The sequence below is a fragment of the Crotalus tigris genome, unplaced genomic scaffold (genome assembly GCF_016545835.1).
Source record: "Crotalus tigris isolate CLP2741 ecotype Arizona unplaced genomic scaffold, ASM1654583v1 scf7180000017592.2434428, whole genome shotgun sequence".
Lineage (NCBI taxonomy): Eukaryota > Metazoa > Chordata > Lepidosauria > Squamata > Viperidae > Crotalus > Crotalus tigris.
The window spans coordinates 1,605,110-1,627,173 of record NW_024096498.1 but is presented as its reverse complement, the minus strand read 5'-3'; the positions used below and the strand labels follow the sequence as shown (position 1 = coordinate 1,627,173).

The window sequence follows — 22,064 nt, the reverse complement described above, 5'->3', positions numbered from 1 at the left end:
AAAAATCAAAATTTTCCATTTTTGCCCAACTATATCAGATGCACTAGCTGCACCCTTTCTTAGATCAGACTCATGCCCTGGTCACATCACTTGACTATGTGATGTGGACAGTGGTGCATAGCTTGAAGTTCCCCCTGAAGCTCATCTGGAAGCTTAAACTGATCCAAAATCAATGATCCTCTGATTCACAAGCTGCTCTGGTTGGCTTGGTTACTTGCAGGACCACCTGTCTCCCATAGCATCATAAAGCAAATATGGAAGGATAGAGCTAGTATGGTCATTTCACAGTGCAAATTTCATTATTTTGGTTTTATTTGGCTATCAGTCTAATGTTGACCCTGATGTGTTGCAAAGTCCTTGTGTATAAGAACTCATAATCAGAGGCTAATGCAAACTGCTAATATCATGTAAATAAAATAGGGGGAAAATTAGCAAAATAATCTCCCCCCCCAAATTAATATTTCCATCTTATATCTGTTATGAAAAGCTAAATAATAAAGTGCCATATTGTATGAAACATATATGGTGGACAACTGTAATAACATTTTTTTCAAACTATAATTAAAGGGAAAGTCAATAGTTAAGTCTTGTTTATGCCAGACAGACATAAATACAATAATAATTTATTATACAGAAAAACCAGAACTCATGGAATGGTTCCAATAAAGTTTGTAATCTCTTTCCTTTCTTTTGAGTTAGCACCAGTGAATGAAGCTGTTTTCTTTCTTTGTTTCCTTCACAGATTGGCAGGATGATATGAACTATTACTATGAGGAAAATTCTGGACTCCACATTTCTTGGTCACCGCTTTCTCACACATCCAATCTATTTGTATATACAGTATTTTTAAAATGGTAAGATGGTCAAAAACTGGGAAAGAATTTATAAAATAGAAGAGGATACTTTTAGCTTATTGAACAAAATACAGCTCAAGAGTTAAATCTGGATAAAACTGGTTCCTGATTAATGGTATAGATAGTGAGTTGCTTTGGTGTACTTATGTCTTTATCATTATAAGTTGAACTCTTATCTCTTTGTCACTTTATTTAAAATGTACTTAAGATCAGGGGTCCCCAACCCCCAGGCCACGACCTACTACCAGGCCTTGAGCCCTTCGGAACCAGGTTGTGGAAGTGGCAGCTGAGTATACCCATATATGTGCATCCCCACTTGTGTGAGCGGCAGTTACCCATGCACTCACACAAATGGAACTGCGTGCACACACACTTGTCCACCTCTCAAGCGGAACCATACCCTCTTCCCCACCACCCAGTCTGTCCACAAAGCCAGAAAGATTAGGAAACTCTGCTTTAGATTGTACTGTACTCCTATTCATGTAGTTTAGGAGGGAGATGAGGTGGTGCTGAGCTATGGGTAACAGGTGGTCAAAAAAATTGATTATGACATTTTATTTGTTGTGTAGTTTCTTTTCCCATTCTATTATTAGATGCGATTCACTCAGTTTCCAAGCGCCCTATAGGCATCCAAACACTTTTCTCTCAGATGGAGAAATGACGGAGACTGGAAGCTTCATCTGCTTGTAAATGGGGTGCTTGGAGATAGAGCGAATCATTCAGTTTCTAGGTGCCCCATTTGCAAGCAGACAAATCTTCCAGTCTCCCTCTGGGTGAAAAGTGTTTGGGTGCCTATGGGGCACTTGGGGCAGCTCCACCCCCTCCCCCACCTGCCTCACCTCATGCCGGCAGCATGGTGTGGCAGGACATGTGACCAGCCATGAGCAGCCGCGAGCAGTCAAAGAAGTGGGCTGGCAGCCACGCGGGCTCCTGCTAGTTGGGGCTGTTGATGGCACCACTGTGAGGTGAGGCAAAGGGGGGGGGGAATAAAACATAAAAACAAGACTTACTGCCTCTTTTGGGTCTTATTTTTGGGGAAACACGCTATGAGGCAAAAAAACAGGAATAAAATTTGGCTAAAATTGAGGGACAATACAAATGGACTTGTGAATTTTTAATTTGAGCACTAGTGTATCCTTGGAGACCCTGAGAGACAAGGGAAAGTGTCCCAGCCTAGACAACCAACATGCAAATGATATCTCAGCCACAGAAGCAGAGGCAAATGTTTCAAAAGGGCCCTCCCTAGTTTTCTAGGGAGTAAAAAGAAAGACAGGATAAAATACTTTCAAACTTGCAAACATCACTTTGGATAGTGAGATGGGTAGCACATAAATGTAATGAATAAAAAACGTAACCTTAAAATAAAGATAAAACTAGTACAGCATTCATGTTGTACTTCTTATCTGGACTACATCAAAGAGCTCTAACATAGCCCCAAATGTATACAACCTGTCTAATTCATATAAATGTTCAATATGCCAGGATTGGCAAGTCACTCCCTGAAAATGGCATAGGCAGATAGTTCTAAATATGCAGAGAGAGAGAATGAAGTTCACAATTTAAGATTCTGATTTTTGCGGATGAAAAACCTGTAAGAACTTAATATAGAAATGTGCTACATTTATGAACTTGGTTCTTCCTCAGATTAAGGATTATTTCATTATCTTTTCACTGCCTAATTGTTAAGCAATGTGCCTTCTTTCTTTTATTTACTCTTGGTAATGATAAATTATGGATCTGAAGTCAAGAAGAAAAAGAAAACAAGAAGCACTCCTTCTTCCTCCCCCTTTCAGAATTTGCTCAGTAAGAGAAATAGTAGTAGAGAAAGAAACTCATCCCCTGATTTATAGTCTTCTAGAATCACTGAATTAATGCAGATAAAAGCATGAATGGGAGAAAGGAAATGCTACTTTTTAGAGATGAAGCAGAGATTTGATTGTCTAGATCAAAAATGGCAGAATTAAAACCTTATTGATTGGCTCACATCTTCTTACATTAGAATCCTTTGGATACTTGAAGTAAAGTATTATCTCTCCATATGATCTTCTGTTCTCCAAATTATGCACTTTTCCTTTCAGACCCTCCTTGAAGAACTGGTATAGGAAATCTCAAACTATTTCTGATCATTTAAATCTAATCTTGATAGATGCACAATACATTTTTAAGTTCATTTGTTGTGTGTTGCTTCTTGAGGTAATTGGCCATTATAAAAGACAAGCTGGAGTAGATGTGCTACAAGATCTGGACAATCATAGTTGCATGACTTTATTATTTATTTATTTGTTTGTTTACCAAATTTGTATGTTGCCCAACTCTCAATGACTCTATGGGGTTTAGAGCAACTGCCCAAAATGAAATTACAACAAAGCCAAATTTTAAAAAAGGAAAAACGTAAAAAATGGTAAAAATGACAGACTAGTCCAAGGGTAGGCAATCTTGGCTCTTTTATGACTCGTGGACTTCAATTCCCAGAATTCTTGAGGCAGTCATGCTGGCTCAGGAATTCTGGGAGTTGAAGTCCATGAGTCATAAAAGAGCCAAGGTTGCCTACCCCTGGACTAGATGGAAACAAAGCAAATGGTTTCTCTCTCCCTTGTCAAAGTCCCTGGGGAAGATCTGATTCGGATCATGCAGAATCATATTGAACCTTAAAATAATTAGCCAGACTTCAGACTTGCCCAGTTTAGCTGCCACATTCAGTTGTTTATTCATTTTTTTGCCACAGGTGAAGGTTTTTGATGGAATTTTTTTATCAGAGAGGGTCATAGTAGTTTGTCCTTTGGGCTTATTATGTTAAATTAATTTTCCTGTGCTTCTTGTTAAGGCAGACAAATCTACCTAATTTCACTTTAAAGCCCTGCAGACAACTCTTTCCATTACTGCTTCTCCTATATGATGAAATGACAAGATTAGGCACGAAGGACACCAATGTCATTTCAAGTAATTTGTAGTGGAATGTAGCCTGGATTCCCAAAAGGGTGGGGCTGCATTCCAGAGGGCAAAGATAGTTTAGATAATTTGGTTGGGAAAAATAAAGTTAAGACAGCTTCTCCCCAGCAATTCTCAGAGTATATACTAAGGCACCTATGGGAGCGCTTATTCTGGAGAAGGTTGGTGGAGTAATAGAGAAGGTTCCACCTCCATACCCCTCATGCTCTTGGTTCTTAGTTTTCATCTAATTCTTGTTGATTTTAATCTGTTTATATTTATTGTACTGTATTGTAAGCTGCCCAGATAGTGAGATGGGTAACATACAAATTTAATAAATAAATGAAGCAGCTAGCAATTCTAGATAATAAAAAAAACCTAAAATCATAAAGTAAATTCAATAAACAAATGAAATAAACTTCAAGGACTCCAGATGTTTGAAGTCCAAAATACTACAAGTTGAAACTTCAATATCTGGGTAACTTGCCCATCAAAATGGAATTTAGGGAAAGAGAAAAGTTGCTAAAACTATCTACATGGAGAAGATGTAACATGTGCAGTAATGACCTGGGTGCATCTGGTATTATAACCAAAAACATGATTAAAACATGTTTTCTGTTTTCCCTTCACTTACAGGGGTCCCAAATGTTGTAACAAGTTGGAAAAGGTTTCATCTCCTGTCAACAGAACCCGGGACCTCATGCATAAAAATTTAAATGTGACTATATGGGTAATAGCCAATTATTCCAATGAAAGCTGTGTGACAACAAAGAACATTACAATTTTGCCTAGAAAAATAGGTTAGTTACCTTTACTCACTGTTTATTTAATATGTAAGATTTTTAAACCTTTAATTACCACTGAAATAGTCATTTCCCAGTTATATATTTAACAAGGCACTGAAATGCCATTTAGTGGAAAGATCACGATCACATCATAATATGATAAGCCAGTGAAGGGTAAAAGTTAAAGATCTGAACTAGAATTGCAAAGGCCCAAATTCATGTCTGCCATCAGCTATGGAAACTGAGTTGGTGTCTTAATCTCCAGAGCACTTGCTCACTGTGAGCGAAACCTAGAGGTGGAAATGCCCAGTGTGCCACCTTTTAGTCTATTTGGAAAAGGAGAATAAAAATATATCGAATAGTAGCACTATGTTTTTTAAAAAGTGTTGGGCGAACAATCACTTTCTAATTACCATCACTTGAAAGAAATAGTTAATGTTAATGAATGGATGTTTCTTTACCTCTTATATGCACTAAATGTTCTAATGCCAATTTGAAATTATATGCTATAAAGCTTTATGATGAACTTACTTCCATCACTGGGAAGCCCTCCTGTTTCCTCCATCATCTTCATAATTAAAAAGAAAGCCTCCTTTGATCTTCTTAAAAACACTGGAAGTTTTTAAGAAGAGACTGGACAGCCACTTGTCCGAAATGGTGTAGGGTTTCCTGCCCGAGCAGGGGGTTGGACTAGATGACCTCCAAGGTCCCTTCCAACTTTACTACTACTACTACTACTACTATTATTATTATTATTATCCTGGTGACTTCATGGGTACATCTATATAGTTTTCTTCAGAACAGTAAGGAAGTGGGTTTCTGATGACTTCTTCCAGAATGGCGGGTGTTTTGTTTTTTTTTTTAACTTCTCAGTCTAGCCTACACTTTCTGGTGATTTCCCATCAAAGTCACTAAGTGTTTTCAACCCTCTTTAATTTTTGAGATCTAAGTGAGTTGGGTATTCCCACTTGCTGTAGTAATACTTTACCACCCACCTTTAAAAATCTTTCCTGTGACTAGAGAAGGTGTTTTGGAGCTTGTACAAATCAATGACTTTTGCGTATTTTTATATTCTAGAAAAATGCCCTTCACCCTTCAACGTAAACACACAACAATTATTCAATAAGCTAATAATAACATGGGAATCGCCACAAAATATAGTACAGTATGAATTGCAATACAAGGAAGCAATGCAAAGAACTTCATCCTGGATACCGGTGTGTATTTTTAGTAGATATGAGACAGAAGAAAATGTTCTCACTGTCAGAAAAATCTAGATATCCTCCATGTGTTTTTTTAAACTGGCGTTTCACTGAAAGCCAATTCATTAAAGTTTAATTCTACAGTTCTTTGCTTCTTTCTCTAGCTTGTTCAAAGAGTTTATAAACCTCACAGGAGGCTGTTTGACATCTGATCCTTAGTATCCTTTCACTTTTTGAGCCGACCAGCAGCTTCTTTTCTGACATTCAGACACAGGCTTCTACAAGAGATATACTTGGCATGAAGATGTTGTCCCCAAATTAAGTAAGTCTTACAGAACAATCCAGAAGGCAGATGAAGGAGATATACTGTACGTATGTTAATGAATTAAGAAATTGAACCTATCAGGGCAAAATGGGAGAGTAGCATCTGGAGAAGAAAGAAGTACACTAGATCCAGAGTTTGTTTGTTTATCATATTTATATGACTGTCCAACTCCAGATGCCTTTGGGAAGAAAATAAAAACCAAGTATAAAAACCATCAGAAAAAAAAATAAGAGTTAATCTTGAAGGGATACCCAAGAACTATTTTCTCTCATTCTGAATCAACTTAGATCTGCCATTTTGCTGCTAACAACAGCATCAATACCTTGACAACAAAACAATATGCTGAATGAGATTTCTGCATTCACAGCAAAGGGGATGCTTGTAAGAATGTATCTGATTTTCTGTTCTAAGGTCTTGGGATGCTGACTAAGGACTTTCGCCTAAGTGGACACCTCTATAAACAATGATAAGCCCATATAATAGAGTAGCTTATTAGTAAAGTGTATCAGATTATGCTGTAAGGACACAGTTCTATAATTGTTTACCTAAGAATAAATCTATTGAACTTAATGGGATCATTTGGAGGACTTTAATTTGTTAATTTTTTCCTCTGTTTTTGTATTACTTCCTACACTCAGAACACCCCGAAACAATGTTTGTAATTTAAAAATGCACCTAGTTAGGATACAAAAGTCAATAATGTGAAGTAATAATCATAAAACCATTCTGTATTAAAATGTTTAAAAGAAATAGGATAAAGGCAGAACAATGCATATAGTATCCCTACAGAAAAGGCCTATATGAAGAAGCCAACGGCAAATCGTTTCCAAGAAAATGATGTGTTTGTGATGAAGGTGCTTTATCTCAAATTCTTTGCAGGTCTCCGTGGAGATGAAAGCCTTTAATGTTACCATCCCTGATGTAAACCCAACAGCATCCTACATGGTTCGCATCAGATGCATCCCCAAGAATAACCGCTGTACTGTTTGTCTTTGGACAGAAGAAACTAGTGTCCCATATAGTGAGTGTCTTGTTGGGTAATTGATAAGACAACATTATTGATGAATTTCAAAGTTTCCCTTATGAAAGACTGTGTATATAGTTCTGAAATGAGACTTGACATACTATTGTCCTTTCACAGAGCTTACCAAAAAGCTTACAATTTTGGAAAATACAACTAAAGAGATCTCACAAGGAAAAAGAAGTCTCTTTCTTACATGGGAGGTATATATTCATTTTCATAATTATTTATTGCCTTTTTCTTGTCCTTAAGAAAACATACATGAATATTTTTTCCTTGCTATTGTCTCATTAAAAACCCATAAGAATATATGATAAAATCAATCCCTTAGTAGAACTTTGAAACAAGGCCCTCCATCTTTCAGTATCTACATCAGTGTTTCTCAACCTTGACAATTTTAAGGCATGTGGACTTCAACTCCCAGAAGTCCACATGCCTTAAAATTGTCAAGGTTGAGAAACACTGCTCTACTATTTCTCTTACTGAGCAAATTCTGAAAGGGGGAGGAAGAAGGAGTGCTTCTTGTTTTCTTTTTCTTTTACCAGAATAATTATAACTGACATAGAAAATTGGTGAGAGTCTTATAAACAATGATTGTCATCTAGTGTATATCCAAAAGATGTTTAAGCCTATAGATAATATTTTTGTTTGAAATAACTCCTGCTGCCTCCTTCCTTGCTCCATCTCTACTAAATCCTTAGCTCAATAAATCTTGGTTTATGTAATCATAACTTCCCTGACATCTGAATTAGAAAACTATGGTTTAGAAGGTTTAAAGTTGAGAGGAAGCCCACATTCACATTATTGGTTTCCTATCCAAGAAACTGGTAAATTAAGCCATATTCTATAAAGGCATAGAAACACTGAATTATACTGCAAGATAATTAAATATAACCAAGAAAAAATAATATTGAAAAACATCTAATGAAGTCATGATTTATTATATTGTCTGTGAAAAATAAATCATTATTTTTATTTTTTATTTTATTCATATCATTATTTGGATTACTTTTGCATTATTTATAAATTCAATTCTATGTATAATATTACTGTTGTGCTTAATAGTTCAGTGCTGGTATTTATCTGTCCTAGACTTGTGAAACCAAGCATACCATTGGATATTTTATACATATTAAGAGAATACCTGGCTCCTTCCATGGAATAATATCTCTCAACATAAAGAAAACCTCGCTGAATCTGAATCTCTCAATGGCAGCTTACAATATTAAAATCACTGCTTATAATGAACATGGAAACTCATCTTCAGTGACATACAGGGTTCCAGATTTCATGTCAACATATTCAGGTAAAGTAGTTTCTTAAAACAACATCAAGAAAAAGTGATCTTTAAAACTTTCCATTTGTATTTTAGGTTTCAGGTAACGAACTATGGAAAATCAGGTTTTTCTGTTTTATTATCTCTGAATTCATGGAATAATAAAACATAAAATTCAATATGTTTAGATGCTATAGCATTAACATGTGATGTTCAATGTGATATTCAGACCATAGAGTGGAATATTATGTATTTTATTCCATTTGTATCCCTCTTTCCAGCTTATTCTGCAGAAAAAAAAAATATAGATTTCTCCCATGTGAGAGTTAGGAGTGAGTTTTCTTTGAAGAATATTTTGTTTTACTTATTAACATTTCTACTTACTCTTATAGATTTACCTGGTCATATCATTATCTCAAATCAGCAAAATTACACTATTATAACCTGGAATCTAAAATATAACCCTGATTGCCTTGCTATAGACTGGGGCACTGGAACAGCAGATATGAAATCCAAATGTCTGTGTCAAAATGAGACAAGCGTAATACTTGGTAATGTCATCTTTATAATATGTTAAAAGTAGAATTTTGTTTTCTTTTTCATTTTAAGAAACAACAATAAAAATGAGTTTATAGTTCTGTTCACACAGTTTTATATAGGCATACAAAAAGAGCAACAATAATGACTGAAATGGGAATATGAATTTTCAACTGCATCAAAAGACCCTCTATCGTTGTGTGTTAGAATTGCTCGGCATTCTTGTATATGTGTAGATTTCGATCACAATCTAACACAGAATTAGATATGCTTAAATCAATTGATATCAAATGTCTGTTGTGACCTAAAAAGCGTGATTGTAAATGTGGGTCTTCTAGTCTGAGCAACTTCTGCCTCATATGGGTTTCCTTTACTGGACTGAGGTATTTGTTGACCTGTAGATTAAGTTTTGTCAACGAACAAGAAAACAGGGCAATTAGCATAATCTTAATCCCTTAACAGCAAATGCAATTTTAAAGCAAAATATTTCAAATACTGCAGAAGTTGAGTACGGAAGCAAGGTATTGAACATTACATCTTAATCCATCTTGTGGAACTTTTGTGCATTTTCTCTTTTAGTGAGGCTTACACTCAAATTTTGAATAATGCTAAGTGAATACATTAAGAAAACTGCATTATTCATAGCAATGATGCCAAAAGCATGACATCCAAAAGGACAACTGGGAGATTTTAATGAGAAACAAATAGAATAAAATCCTGTAAAGTTGATAAAATCAATCAATGCAGCCTCCTGCCTGCGAGGCATTATTAAAATACTCACAGAGTGCTTATTTATTTGTTCCACAATTTTGCACAGTATCAATCAAATTAGTTACTCCTTAATTATCCAGGGCCTTTCCTCTCCCTCCCTTTTTAAAAACATTTTATTAATCACCTCCTCCAATTCTTGGAGCTGTGCCCATCTTCCATGATCATAGAAAAGGCCTCTGAAATTACATCCACAAGGTCCTTCAAGTCTCTTGATATAACTAATCTGGTCCTACCAACAAACTAAGCAAACTAAGCAATGGCAGCCAGCTACTCCTAGACAATGTCTGTATTCACCTTGGATTGCCAGTCCTTCCTTTTATCAATTGTTCTGCTTTAACCCATTTGAACCCAGTTCCTTTGATGCAACAAAGCTACTTCTTATAGCTACTTAGTAGCTCTTTAGAGCTACTTCTATTATTTGAATTTATACATTATCATTTTTACTGTCTTTGCTTCCAATGTGGATTAGCAAATTTATCTACCTTATTTTGTCTTGTCTGTTTTCCTAATTGTGTATTTCCAAGTGATGCCATTTCTGTTACCTAGATAATCTCCAGCCTTATCAGTTATATAAAGTAATGTTGCATACATTGGACCGTCAAAGCAAGGACTTAATGAAAGATGAACGGACACTGGCTATGGCCAACTTCTATGCAGTGGAAGGAGGTATTTTTACAACATTTTCTTGCTTTGCTTAGTGTTTGTCACTTTTAGTGAATTTCATTCCTATCTCTAATTATACTGTTATGGTTTGGGGGGTTTGAATATATAAGAGGAATCAGGCTTAAGATATTTATAATATATTTTACAACATAGTTTCCAAGTGTTCCTTTTTTAATTTAATTTAATTTCCATTTTTAATTTCTATTGCTGTGCTTATTAATCTTGCAATTTTCTTCATTCTTTATATTATAAGTTCAGTATGATAAAAGAATCTAAATAAATACTAAAATAGAAAGTAGTTGTAATAAATTTCAGAAACTGAATGAATTGGGGAGGGGATTCTTTGGCTGCTTTATCAAGCACATTAATTTTTTCTTTGCACTAATCCAGAACCTCAGCATACATATAAATTTATTTGTTTTCCAGTTCCTGCCATGAAATACTGCATGCAAATAGGGAATGAAATCTAGTGCAGCATTCCTCCTAGCAGAATTGCTTCTGTCAGCAGTTTCAGGAAGACAGCAGTTCCCTTGCACACCTTCTATAATCCTCCCTCTTCCTTTTCAAGTTTTATTCTTCAGATTACTCAAAACTCCAACGCAGATTTTTCTTTGACATCTATATTTCTCTGGATGTGGAGCTTTTTTCATGTATATATCCCAGCTTTAAAATTGTCTGTATATAGTTTTCAACTTTCTTCAGACATGACTTTTACAAACTTTTGATTGAAGAATACCAAAAGTTAAGACACATTTTTAATGTTAACATTCATGTCATATAGAAGTCAGTGGGAATAGAAAATCTGAATTTATTCCCAAAAGATTTATAGATTTGATAATGTGTGGGGTCTTTGTTGCTCTCTGAGCTTGGTTGTTTTCTTGCAGATGTTTCATTAACAAACTAGGTAACATCTTCAGTGCTAAAAGGGAGTGGAGTTTGTTCTCATTTTATATATTAGTGGCTTGCCCTGTCAGTGTTTGTTGGAATGGTCTTGATGGTTCCTTCATTAGGCTGTTGTTTACTGTTAGTTTGTCTGAGTTGATAGTTCCTTGATTGTTGTATTGTTTACTTGTTGATTGTTGGTCTAGTGCTAATCTTGGTATTAATCTCTGTTCTTCTGGATATTGATTGCTGGTGAAGAGGTATTTTGGTCTTTTCATTTCCTTGTTGGCTTTTTGATTGTCTCCTTTGAATGGTATGTAGATGTTGTTTATCTCTGTGCATGTTGATGGCTGATTTCTTTCAGTGCCAGGCTTCTAAGAATTCTCTAGCTTTGGGGACTTTCCTTGGTCTAGGATAGTCAGTTTTCCAATTGAAATTATGATTAAATCTGTCCATGTGCTATGAAAATAAAGGAGTTTTCGTCATGTCTTCTGACTACTGGTTGATGTTCGTGAATATGTTTTGCCAGTCTTCTTCCACTTTGTCCTATGTAATGGCTGTAACAGTCCTTATACTGTATGTTGTACATGGCTCCTATTTTTTCTTCTGGGACTGTTGGGTGTTTTGGTTTACTTAGGCTGCTTTGGAGGGCTTTGATTGTTTTATTGCTACAGTAATACCATGTGGTTATAATAGTTTGTTGATGTTTCTGAGATGCTTTTGGTGTATAGGTAGAATTATCCTTTTCACAGCTTGTGCTATATTGGGTTGAGGGGCCAGGCATTTTTAAAAAAAATGTTTTTTTTTTAATTTTTAAGAATTACAATCTTTAGTGCTTAGTAAACAACATGTTGTCTGGGTTCGCATATTTAACATTAACTTCTTCAATATAAATCTATTCAGTACTGCACAATCCAGTATTTTTTCCTCCTTTCTTATTTTTTCCATTTTCCCCTCATTACACCATTACAATTCTTGGTACTATTGATGTATACAAAGTTAGTTATAAACATCATCATATTTTACTAATATTATACAAATAACAATAATATCAATTCATAAATCAATATCCTGTTTTCCATGCTCTTGTTAAGGTTTGATTTCCCATCAATATTTGAAATATCTTTGTCAGTTATGATTTTCTCAATATTAATTACATTTATATAGCTAAAAGTTTTATTCACACCAATCCTCCTCTTATTTTCATGTTTCCCATATCAAAAAAACAAAAAAATACTATTTTAATTCTAAATCATATCTTTCATTATAAAAGTCAAAATAATTTTGTGTGACAAAAATTTCTGTGAGTCAATAGGCTTCAGAAGTGACAGACCACAATTCCATTATTTCCATTGTGTGCTGACTCCTGATGGTGAGGGTTGCAGTCCAATTTATTTAAGAATAAATTCAGGAGTATTGTAGTACATTGATGTGATAGATAGGAGCTGTAACCAAGATTTTTTTTTCCTATCAGTACTTTGCAAAGATTAACAGCACAAGAATGTATACAATTGATCAAAATAATTTTGGAAAATGGAAAATTAATTTGGATGTTCTTTTTAAGTTCCCAGGATAGGTCCAGCTAATGTAACAATTACTGTTGTGGACAAACATTCAGCTATTGTGAAATGGACTGAGATACCTACAAAAGATTGTTTGGGTTTCCTTTTGGAATATAGAATTTACTGCACAAAAGTCGCAAACAACATCTCTTGGGGTAATTTACTTCACTACGTGAGCATAATTAATCAAAATATGCATTGTATATCCTATTTCTCAGTTCTGTTGAGGACAATCCTGTAATGTAGACCTCTTGCCTAAGACCATTTGCTCAAGTCAGATCAGAAGCAAAAGTTAAACTGAGAATTCCCAAATGTTCGCTTGTCATGTTATGGAAAGCTTAGTTAAACAGGACTGGTCCAGCCCGTAACTTTATAAAGTAGGATCAGCACAAGGCACTGGAACTTGCAAGAAGTTTTTGTGGATGTGTGTGAATGCACTGTTGAATACATTGGGCATCACTTGTAATATTCTTTATATTCTCTAAATTTTTTCACAATAAAACACAAAAATAATATAAGGACCTGTAGACCTAAGCCAGTGGTGGCGAACCTATGGCATGTGTGCCAGAGGTGGCACTCGGAGCCCTCTCTGTGGGCACACGTGCCGTTGCCCCAGCCTTGCCTCCTCCCATGACCCCCTCCTCACCAGCAGCCTCCCTGGAGAAGAGTCCCCCCGAGCATGGCCCATGCAGAGCAGCACAGCCAAGGACATGGCAGCCAGGCAGCGTAGACAAGACTCTGCCCTCACACCCCATCGCGCACAGTTGATGCTGCAGGATGTGGGCAGAGGTCATGGCCGCAGTGGTGCTGCTGGGCTGCCTGGGCAATCTGCGGTGGGCCCTGGAGGTGGTGAGTGGCCCTGTGGGCAGGTGGGATGGGGGCGGGGCAGGAGGTGGAGTGGGGGCAGGGCCAGTTTTTGGGCACTTGGTCTCTAAAAGGTTCTCCATCACTGACCTAAGCTGACATCCCCAGCTGTGTTGCAATGCAATAATTGAATTAATATCCAAAGGTCCTCAAAGGGCCAGTAAAAATAATTTTGCTTATTATTTTAAATAATATTAAATGTATATAATGTATATAATGTTATATATACCTGGTATCACCAGCCTATGTAGTAGAGGAAATTTTAAATGTGGTGGGTTGGGAAGGAACGAGGAAAAAGTAGATCTCCAGGTCATGTTCAAGTAACAAATCAGATGTCCCCATATGAAAAAAAGTGTACTGGGCATTGTTTCAAAGCTTTACTCACAAAAATCTCACTAACAAGTCAATGTTGCAATGTTCACTATTGGTAACTGAATTTTGGTTTTTGGTTAGATTGCAAATAAGAGATAAGTGAACTATCTTAGGGGCAGAGCCATTTCTATCAAATGAGTTTTCTATTCAGATATATGATCTATATACTAAAAAGATGTGATAACAGACAGATAACAATTTCAGTTGAAAACATGTAAAAGGGAACAAGCTTGCGTCACAAGAAATAGATTTTCTTTAATTTATATAATATCAGACTCCTAAATTTTAAAGTTTCCTATAAAAGAGAGAAAAGGAAAGTCAGCATGCATGTATCACATGTATTTTGATTTTGGAGGCAGCAGTGAGCACTGTTCATAATGACCCACATGCTGCAAATGCTTTACTATTTTGAAAAAAAATGAATCTTTTATTCTACTTCAATAAAATATTTAAGTGAAAAAATACTTTTAACTTCAAATGCTGGTGCAAAAGATACTTAGAATCCGTATACTGTAAGATATTCTCCTACAGAGCTGCATGATTAAATGTCAAAGAAGGGATTTGAAGTCTTTTGTAAAAGTAAGGCATCATAGTTCTAAATGCAGAAGACCTGGTTCCCTTCAACTCTTCTTCATCTTTTTCTTTTATAAAGAAACCGGTTGTGAAATTAAAAGAACTCAGAGAAAGGAAAGGTCAAAAGAAAAAAAGAGAAGCAGCTGATAATTGGACAGGGTAAAAAGAGGAGAAAGAAGGGAAGGTAACAAATATACCTAAACTAGAATTAAAAAGAAGACATTGACAGTACTTTGCAGACATCTAAAAAATAATGATATAGTACATAAAGCACAGTGAAGTTCTATTGATGGTCCTCTTTAAAGAGAAGACACATATATTGTCTGCTCATATCATGTTTGAGGTAGTCCTTGTTTAATTATGCTAATTAGTAATGTTGTTAAGTGATGCAAACATGTCAAAACAATTATATGACCACCATGTTGACAGTACTTCTGGCAGTTTTGGTTGTCATAGCTAAGCAAAGATAGGTAGATAGGTGACAACCTCTAATGATCACAACTTCTAACTTCCTGCCAGCTTCCCCATTTACTTTACTTGTGAGAAGCCAGCTTGTAAGATCAAAAATCTTAATTACTTGACTGTGGGGACACTGCAACCATTGTTTATGAGATTTGTTCATAATTACCATCATTCATCATTCAAATTTGAATGGTTGCTGAATAAGTAGTCATTAAATAAGGTCCACCTGTATTGTAAGCAAAGTTTGAATTGTTCAAGATCATTTGATTGTATATGTAAGTGGATACAGAATACAATAGCTTCTACACCACATATAGAAAGATGCCATGCTACCATGTTAAGTACATTAAGAGAAGAGACAAGGTCAATCACTGGTCAAACTTCAAGAGAATTTTCAGTTTATCATTTGAAGAAAGCATCACTAAGACCTTAGAATAGTGTTTTTCAACCTTGACAACTTTAAGGTAGGTGGAGTTCAACTCCCATAATTCTCCAGCCAAACATGAATTCTGGGAGTTGAAGTCCACCCATTTTAAAGTTTCCAAGATTGAGAAACACTGGCTTAGAAGATATTCATCTATCACCCAAATACATTTCTAATGAATTATTCCTCTTCTGCCTTTCCATTACAGCTGTTACTCTCAATTCTTCAATGAAACAACACTTGTTGACTAATCTTAAGGCAAATACCCATTATACAGTCCACATCTCTGGCATCACTAGAAAGGGAGAAGGAGCTCAAAGCCAGCCACAGGATTTTACTACACTGAAATATGGTATTTTGATATGTTATTATTATGCATTTACTTATTTTTACTTTTCATGTGTATTCTATTCTTCCACATTAGTATTACTTGGCTGTACATCTAGTCAAATTAAGAATATCCACAAGTCCACGTTGTATTCCGCATTGACGTAGAAGAGATGGCTAACCTTATTAGTGCCAACAATGGGCACAGTTATGCCTCCCAACCAGTTTCTGGACCATAAATAACTGCATATGTTAGATCCTTGTTAGAAAAAAAAGTTATCTTACTTTCCAGTGGAACATTTTCTACCAGAAAGGCTAATTCCCTAGACCATGTTTCTCATCCTTTTCTGTTGTTTATTTCTTCTTAGATCAAGGAGAATTTGAAGGAATGGTTGTTAGTCTCTGTCTTGGCCTCATAATAATCCCAGCTATTACTATCGCAATTTGTTCCTTACTACTGAAACGGTAATAATATTTTCATGATCTAGAAATACTTTAATTGCTTTGCATATTTTTATTTAGATTGTATTAATTAGCAAACAAAAGCCATGGGAGTCAAAAATGGTGCAAAACTTTTTAAATTGTGAACAAAAGAAAAACAGGGTTCTGCTCACCACCACATGGACTCACCACTACCTTTTGTCCGGCTCTATAAAAGTTAAGAATTAAAGTAACATTATTAACTGAATAACAGAATAACAGAGTTGTAAGGGACCTTTGAGGTCTTCTATTCCAGGGGTCCCCAACCCCCAGTCCATGGACTGGCACTGGGTCGCAGCATACCAGAAGCTGGGCCACATCAGAAACAAGCGAAGCCCCATCCATGGAATGCAGGCAGCATGTGAAACCACACTCCCTCCAGTCTGCAGAAAAACCTCTCTGCACAGAACCAGTCCCTGGTGCCCAAAAGGGTTGGGGGCTGCTGTTCTAGTCCATTCCCCTGCTCAAGCAGGGGGGCCTATACCATTTTCAATAAATGGTTATCCAGTTCCTTAAAAGCGTCCAGTTTTCGAGCACCTACAACTTCTTAAGGCAAGAGGTTCCACTGGTTGATTGTTCTTACTGTCAGTAAGTTTTTCCTTAGTTCTAGGTTTCTTCTCTCTTTGGTCAGTTTCTATCCATTACTTCTTGTCCTGCCTTCCGGTGCTTTGGAGAATAGGTTGATTCCTTCTTTTTTGTGGCAGCCCCTCAAATATTGGAACACTGCTATCATGTCACCCCTAGTTCTTCTTTTTGTCTAGACTAGACATACCCAATTCTGCAAACATTCTTCATATGTTTTAGCCTTCAGCTCCCCACCCCATCATCTTTGTTGTTCTTTTCTATACTCTTTCCAGAAACTTAACATCTTTTTTATATTGTGTTGTCCAAAATTGGATGCAGTATTCCAAGTGTGATTTTACCAAGTAGTATCACTTCTTGTGATCTTAATTCTATCCCTCTGTTAACTCTCATCTGGGAATAAGCATTCAGAGGGGGTGTTAGGAGAAGTATACAAGTGCAATATAATGGACAGGAGAAGGGCAGAGAGAATCCATTGCAAATGAACTGGTTCTAAAATCATGTGAAATAGTTTTTCCCCTTTTCTTTTTCCCCTTCTGCAGTAAGGATAAAAGCAAACATACTTTTTTACTTTTGTGGGGCCTTTTGATCCAGCACATTTAAGCTTCTGCCACCTCAACATATTTTGGTTCTTCTTCCTTTTGCACGCAGAGTGCCAGAAAAAATAAGGGCAAAGGCAATTATTATGTTCCCATGAGAAATATTCCAAAACTACATCAAGTTTTTTACTGGCAGATTAGAATCTTGTTTCTCGGAAACCATGTAATGCAGAGTTTCCATAATCAGAAACGATAGTTTGTTTACAGTTTAAAAGAGCATGTAAACCAATAAAATGTAAAAATATTTTAACCCCTTGAATTATAAAATAAGTGTTTTAATAAAACAGAAAATAATGTTCAAGGGTTTGATGATCAGGATGCATTGACTAGAACAGAGCAAATAGGAAAAATATTATGAACAATTGAGTACATTGGTATTTGCCAGTAAGAAAATGATCTGTAAAAAGAAAGAATGGAACAGTAATTAAAAAAAATGAATGTTTGGTAATAAATATACTAATACATAAATGTCACATATAGATTATACAGAAAAAAACTATATGCTTAAATAGTGTATGTCATGCAACTTTAGCTAGGAGATACTATTACAAACTGCACCAAATTGCACAAATTGATATTTACAGCATGTAAATTGCACCTGCTCGTTGGTTTTTCTCAGATAAGCCCATTCTAAATGCTTTGGCCAAAAGGTCATTTCTGCCAGGTGCTCAGCTGTATAGCCTGTTAACACTGAATTCATTATAAAACTTGCTCAGCTGTATATTGTATTAACATTGAATTCATTATAAAACTGCAGGAATAGGTTTTTAAGAACTAAACATAATTTTCCCGTTTTCAACAAAATTTGGACTTTCAGATCAAGAAAATTATGCTGGCCACCTGTTCCAAATCCAAGAGATAGCAGTGCTATGCAAGTTGCAGAAAAAACCTTTCCAGTGGTATGGTTCTTTTAAGCATTATAGCACCATTATAATACTGTGGATGTATGCTCCATTATTAAACAGTATAGCTGTAGCATAATTGTTTATGTATAGAGTACCTTTCCACTGTTGTATTCGAATCAACATACTGTTGGGTTTGCTGTTTGCACTCTCATCTTCTATGGGTCTAGAACAGTGATGGCGAACCTTTTAGATACTGAGTGCCCAAACTGCAACCCAAAACCCACTTATGCATCGTCAAGTGCCGGATGGGTGTCGCCAATTGGGTGGGCGTGGCCCATTGGGTGGGCATGGCTGCGGTGGTAACGGCAGACTGGGTGGGACTAAAAAGTTCAATCAATCAATTCCAACTTTGCAAGATCTTTTTTTTCCTGTGAGAAATTGAAATTGACTGAATGAACCTTTTTTTTTTTTCACATGGTGGCAGAGGCCTAAAGCGAAAAGGTTTTATAAAACCCAGCTGAAGGCCTAGGACTGGGGTGACGGCACGTGTGCCCACAGAGAGGGCTCTGAGCGCTGCCTCTGGCACCTGTGCCATAGGTTCGCCACCACTGGTCTAGAATAATCCTGAGCAGACAAATGTGTAGAATTATTTTTCTTTTTTTAAGAAAGCTCTGTTGAGTTTCATTAATAGATCATCTCATTTTCAAATTTATAAGTGTAAAGTCAGATTAAAAAATCAAGGCTTAACAAAGTTAATTTTCTGTCTGAAAAGAATGCCATACTAATTTAACTCAACCTACATTTCTTAATTCTGTGTACTATCTTCTATATACAATAAATTTCCGAATAAACTAGGAAATGGCTGGCATATAAATTAAGAAAAGAAAAAGAAACAAAATGCTATTGAAACTTCAAGGGAGAGAGATAGCAATAGCACATAGACTTATATATCACTTCACAGAGCTTTACAGCCCTCTTTAAGCTGTTTACAGAGTCAGCATATTGCCCCAATAATCTGGGATTTCATTTTACTCACCTGGGAAGGATGGAAGGCTGAGTCAGCCTTGAGGCAGTAAGGATTGAACTGCTGGCAGTCAGCAGAATTAGTCTGCAATACTTCATTCTAAACACTGTACCCCCATGGATCCTGTAATAACAGTTAATACGCAATACAAAAATGTTACAAAAGGTTTTTCATTAGTATTACTATAATTTGTACAAAGAACATAATATCCCTGTGTTGAAAATAGATGAATATTTAAAAATATATTAGAGAAACAGATTATGATTAGTGAAAGAGGTTTCCTATAAAAAAGATTAAACCTGACAAAGGAATAGTTGTCAGTCCCTAAATAGGTCAACCATATCAATCTGCCACCTCCGAATAAATTGATCTCTACTCTCTAATTGCCAACCAACATAGCTAATGGGCATGTTGACTAGGAATTTTGTGCCCTGCACCTAGCACAACCGGAGGTTATTAGGTTGGATACCTTGCAGTGTCATACCATGATTCATTAATCACAGTAAAAGTAATTTTCTCAATTTGTTTCTCATTAATTTTACTTTAGGAATTAATACCTTTAACTCTGATATTGCCATAAGAAATTAAACCTGTGTTTGCACAAAACTTACCCATGGTTAATTTAACTCTTATGCTCAATTAGCGCAATGTTCTGGGCTTGCACGGGATCTAATTACTCAAATGGACTGGTAAGATTGGCTGGCTTGTAGCTTAATGTGTTGTTTGAATACAGGCACTTAGTGACAAGTTATTTTCTTTTCAACTTCACTGTATATACAGGCTCTCCTGAGACCCAGCTTACAACCATTGCTTCCTTCAGTACCACTGAATGAAGCCAATAAACTTTATGTGATAAAGGATGATTTGGAGGCATTTCCCCAGCAAATGTTCCTTTCAACAAGTCCAGCAACTGGGAGAGTTTCCACAGAGTATTCTGAAGCAATTGTAGGGCAAAAGGAAGGAACACTTCCCAAGCCTCATAAAAGAGTTAATGCCAGTGAGAAGGCAAAGGGAGGCCTTCACCTTGATTATGTTGGTATGGAATTCAGTCACAAAGCCATGCAAAAGTTTCCAGAGAATCTGCCTATGAAAACAGTCCATCTCTAACAGAAGTTGTTCAAAAGCTCAGGAAGTGAAGAAGAATCGCCAGTATCTAGCTGCGCTGGAGATCCTCTGAAGTAAAGCTGATGATACTTCAGGCAATAACCCGATCCTTAGAAAGTATACCCAAATACAAGCAAAATCGTCTTACAGTAGATGGAAGAAATGTCATTAGAATTCATAGTGGCATAAGTAGCAATTGTTTGATAGATTCTAATCAGACAATCTTATTGAAATTATTTATTTCATTACATTGCATATATCATTGGGAAGGGTCTAATTATAATTACAAATACAGCTCAGTTTAAGCTCTGTCATGCAATTATATTAATTTGTACCATGGGAATTTAATTATTTTTAAGCCTAATGATTTGAGTTTTACTTGTAGCAATTCAGCACTATATTTCTAGAGGGATGTTGTGAGCTATTGAACCTATAGCTTAAACGGCTTAGGCACCATCTTGTTCCATTCTTTGCAGATATTTTTTCTAATGTACATTATGTCCAATGTTTTTCACAATTCAGTTCTATTTATAGCAATGTAGCAAAATACATATTTTAAATTGTGCTACTCAAGTTGTCAAAAGTTGAACAGTTTCTTCAATTAACATTACAGTAGCCTGAAATCAAAGGGCCACATTGCTTTTGATCCCTAAGGTTATATGAAGTAAACAGATGCTACAACAGAAATTAATATATCAAACCTCTCCCGGTTCTGGATCGCCTCTAGCCGTACAAAGAGACTTGTCTCCTCGTCGGCTAGCTTCCCTCCGCCGGTAGACCCTTATGCGGGTCAAAGTTCACCCTGGAGGGTGCGACTTCTGTCGAGGAGGCTTTGCTTGGCTGCAGAGGAGCGGCGGCTTCTCCAGCTGTCCGAGCTATGTCTGAGGGCTGACAGAGAAGATCGGCCAGTAAAATGGCTGATCACCCCGCTGCTTCAAACCGCAAGTCAAAGAACATCTAAGCTGTAAGAACCACCGTGGTGAATCCGGATGAGACTTTTTTTTCTTTTTCCTGCTCCTCTCTTCATTTTATCTTGCTTTTTTTTTTTTTTTACCTGTAAGAGCCTTGTTGGAATTATTTTCCTGGCTTGAAAAAGCAGCTTCTACATGTTTGGGAAGAAAGGCGTTGAACAAAAGAATACAATAAAATTTTAAAGACTATATCTTATTTTCATATGCTTTGGGATACAGAAATATTTTTTTTCTAAGAGCTGTACTATCATTTTATGTTGGAAAATTATTTCTTTTTTCACATTATACTTCAAAGAAAGAAAAAAGGGGAAAAACTGGTGTCTGGAAAAGTTTTTTTTCAACTTACTGAGGATATCTAGTGGCGAAAATCTAATTTGCAACTTTTGGCTATTCTTTGGAGATGGAATAGATGGACCTTCAAATTACTTTTGAAAAGATAAGCTGATGCAGCTGTGAGAGTTGTGGGAGTGGACACTGTTTATTTTTTATTAAAGACAGCCTCCACAAGAATAAAAAAGAGACTCTTTTTAATTACTATCAAAATGGAGAAAGCTCATTTATAATTAAACTGCAAACTTATATTGGAAAAGATTTATAAGGCCACTGCAGAAATATGTGCTACATTGAAAGA

General features: G+C 36.1%; 1 protein-coding gene across 1 annotated transcript in view; it reads left to right on the top strand.

Moving 5' to 3' along the window:
* LOC120318021 (interleukin-6 receptor subunit beta-like) overlaps window positions 1-21,312 on the top strand; it is a 29,940-nt gene extending 8,628 nt beyond the window's left edge. The window contains exons 5-17 of the mRNA XM_039365197.1: window positions 743-854; window positions 4,419-4,582; window positions 5,645-5,784; window positions 6,974-7,115; window positions 7,236-7,318; window positions 8,208-8,421; window positions 8,784-8,942; window positions 10,246-10,365; window positions 12,809-12,961; window positions 15,710-15,853; window positions 16,197-16,293; window positions 18,307-18,388; window positions 20,139-21,312. Coding sequence (XP_039221131.1) covers window positions 743-854; window positions 4,419-4,582; window positions 5,645-5,784; window positions 6,974-7,115; window positions 7,236-7,318; window positions 8,208-8,421; window positions 8,784-8,942; window positions 10,246-10,365; window positions 12,809-12,961; window positions 15,710-15,853; window positions 16,197-16,293; window positions 18,307-18,388; window positions 20,139-20,465 — 1,937 coding nt within the window. The 3' untranslated portion in view covers window positions 20,466-21,312. The remainder of the gene's footprint in view (window positions 1-742; window positions 855-4,418; window positions 4,583-5,644; window positions 5,785-6,973; window positions 7,116-7,235; window positions 7,319-8,207; window positions 8,422-8,783; window positions 8,943-10,245; window positions 10,366-12,808; window positions 12,962-15,709; window positions 15,854-16,196; window positions 16,294-18,306; window positions 18,389-20,138) is intronic.
* The last annotated feature ends 752 nt before the right edge of the window (window positions 21,313-22,064 follow it).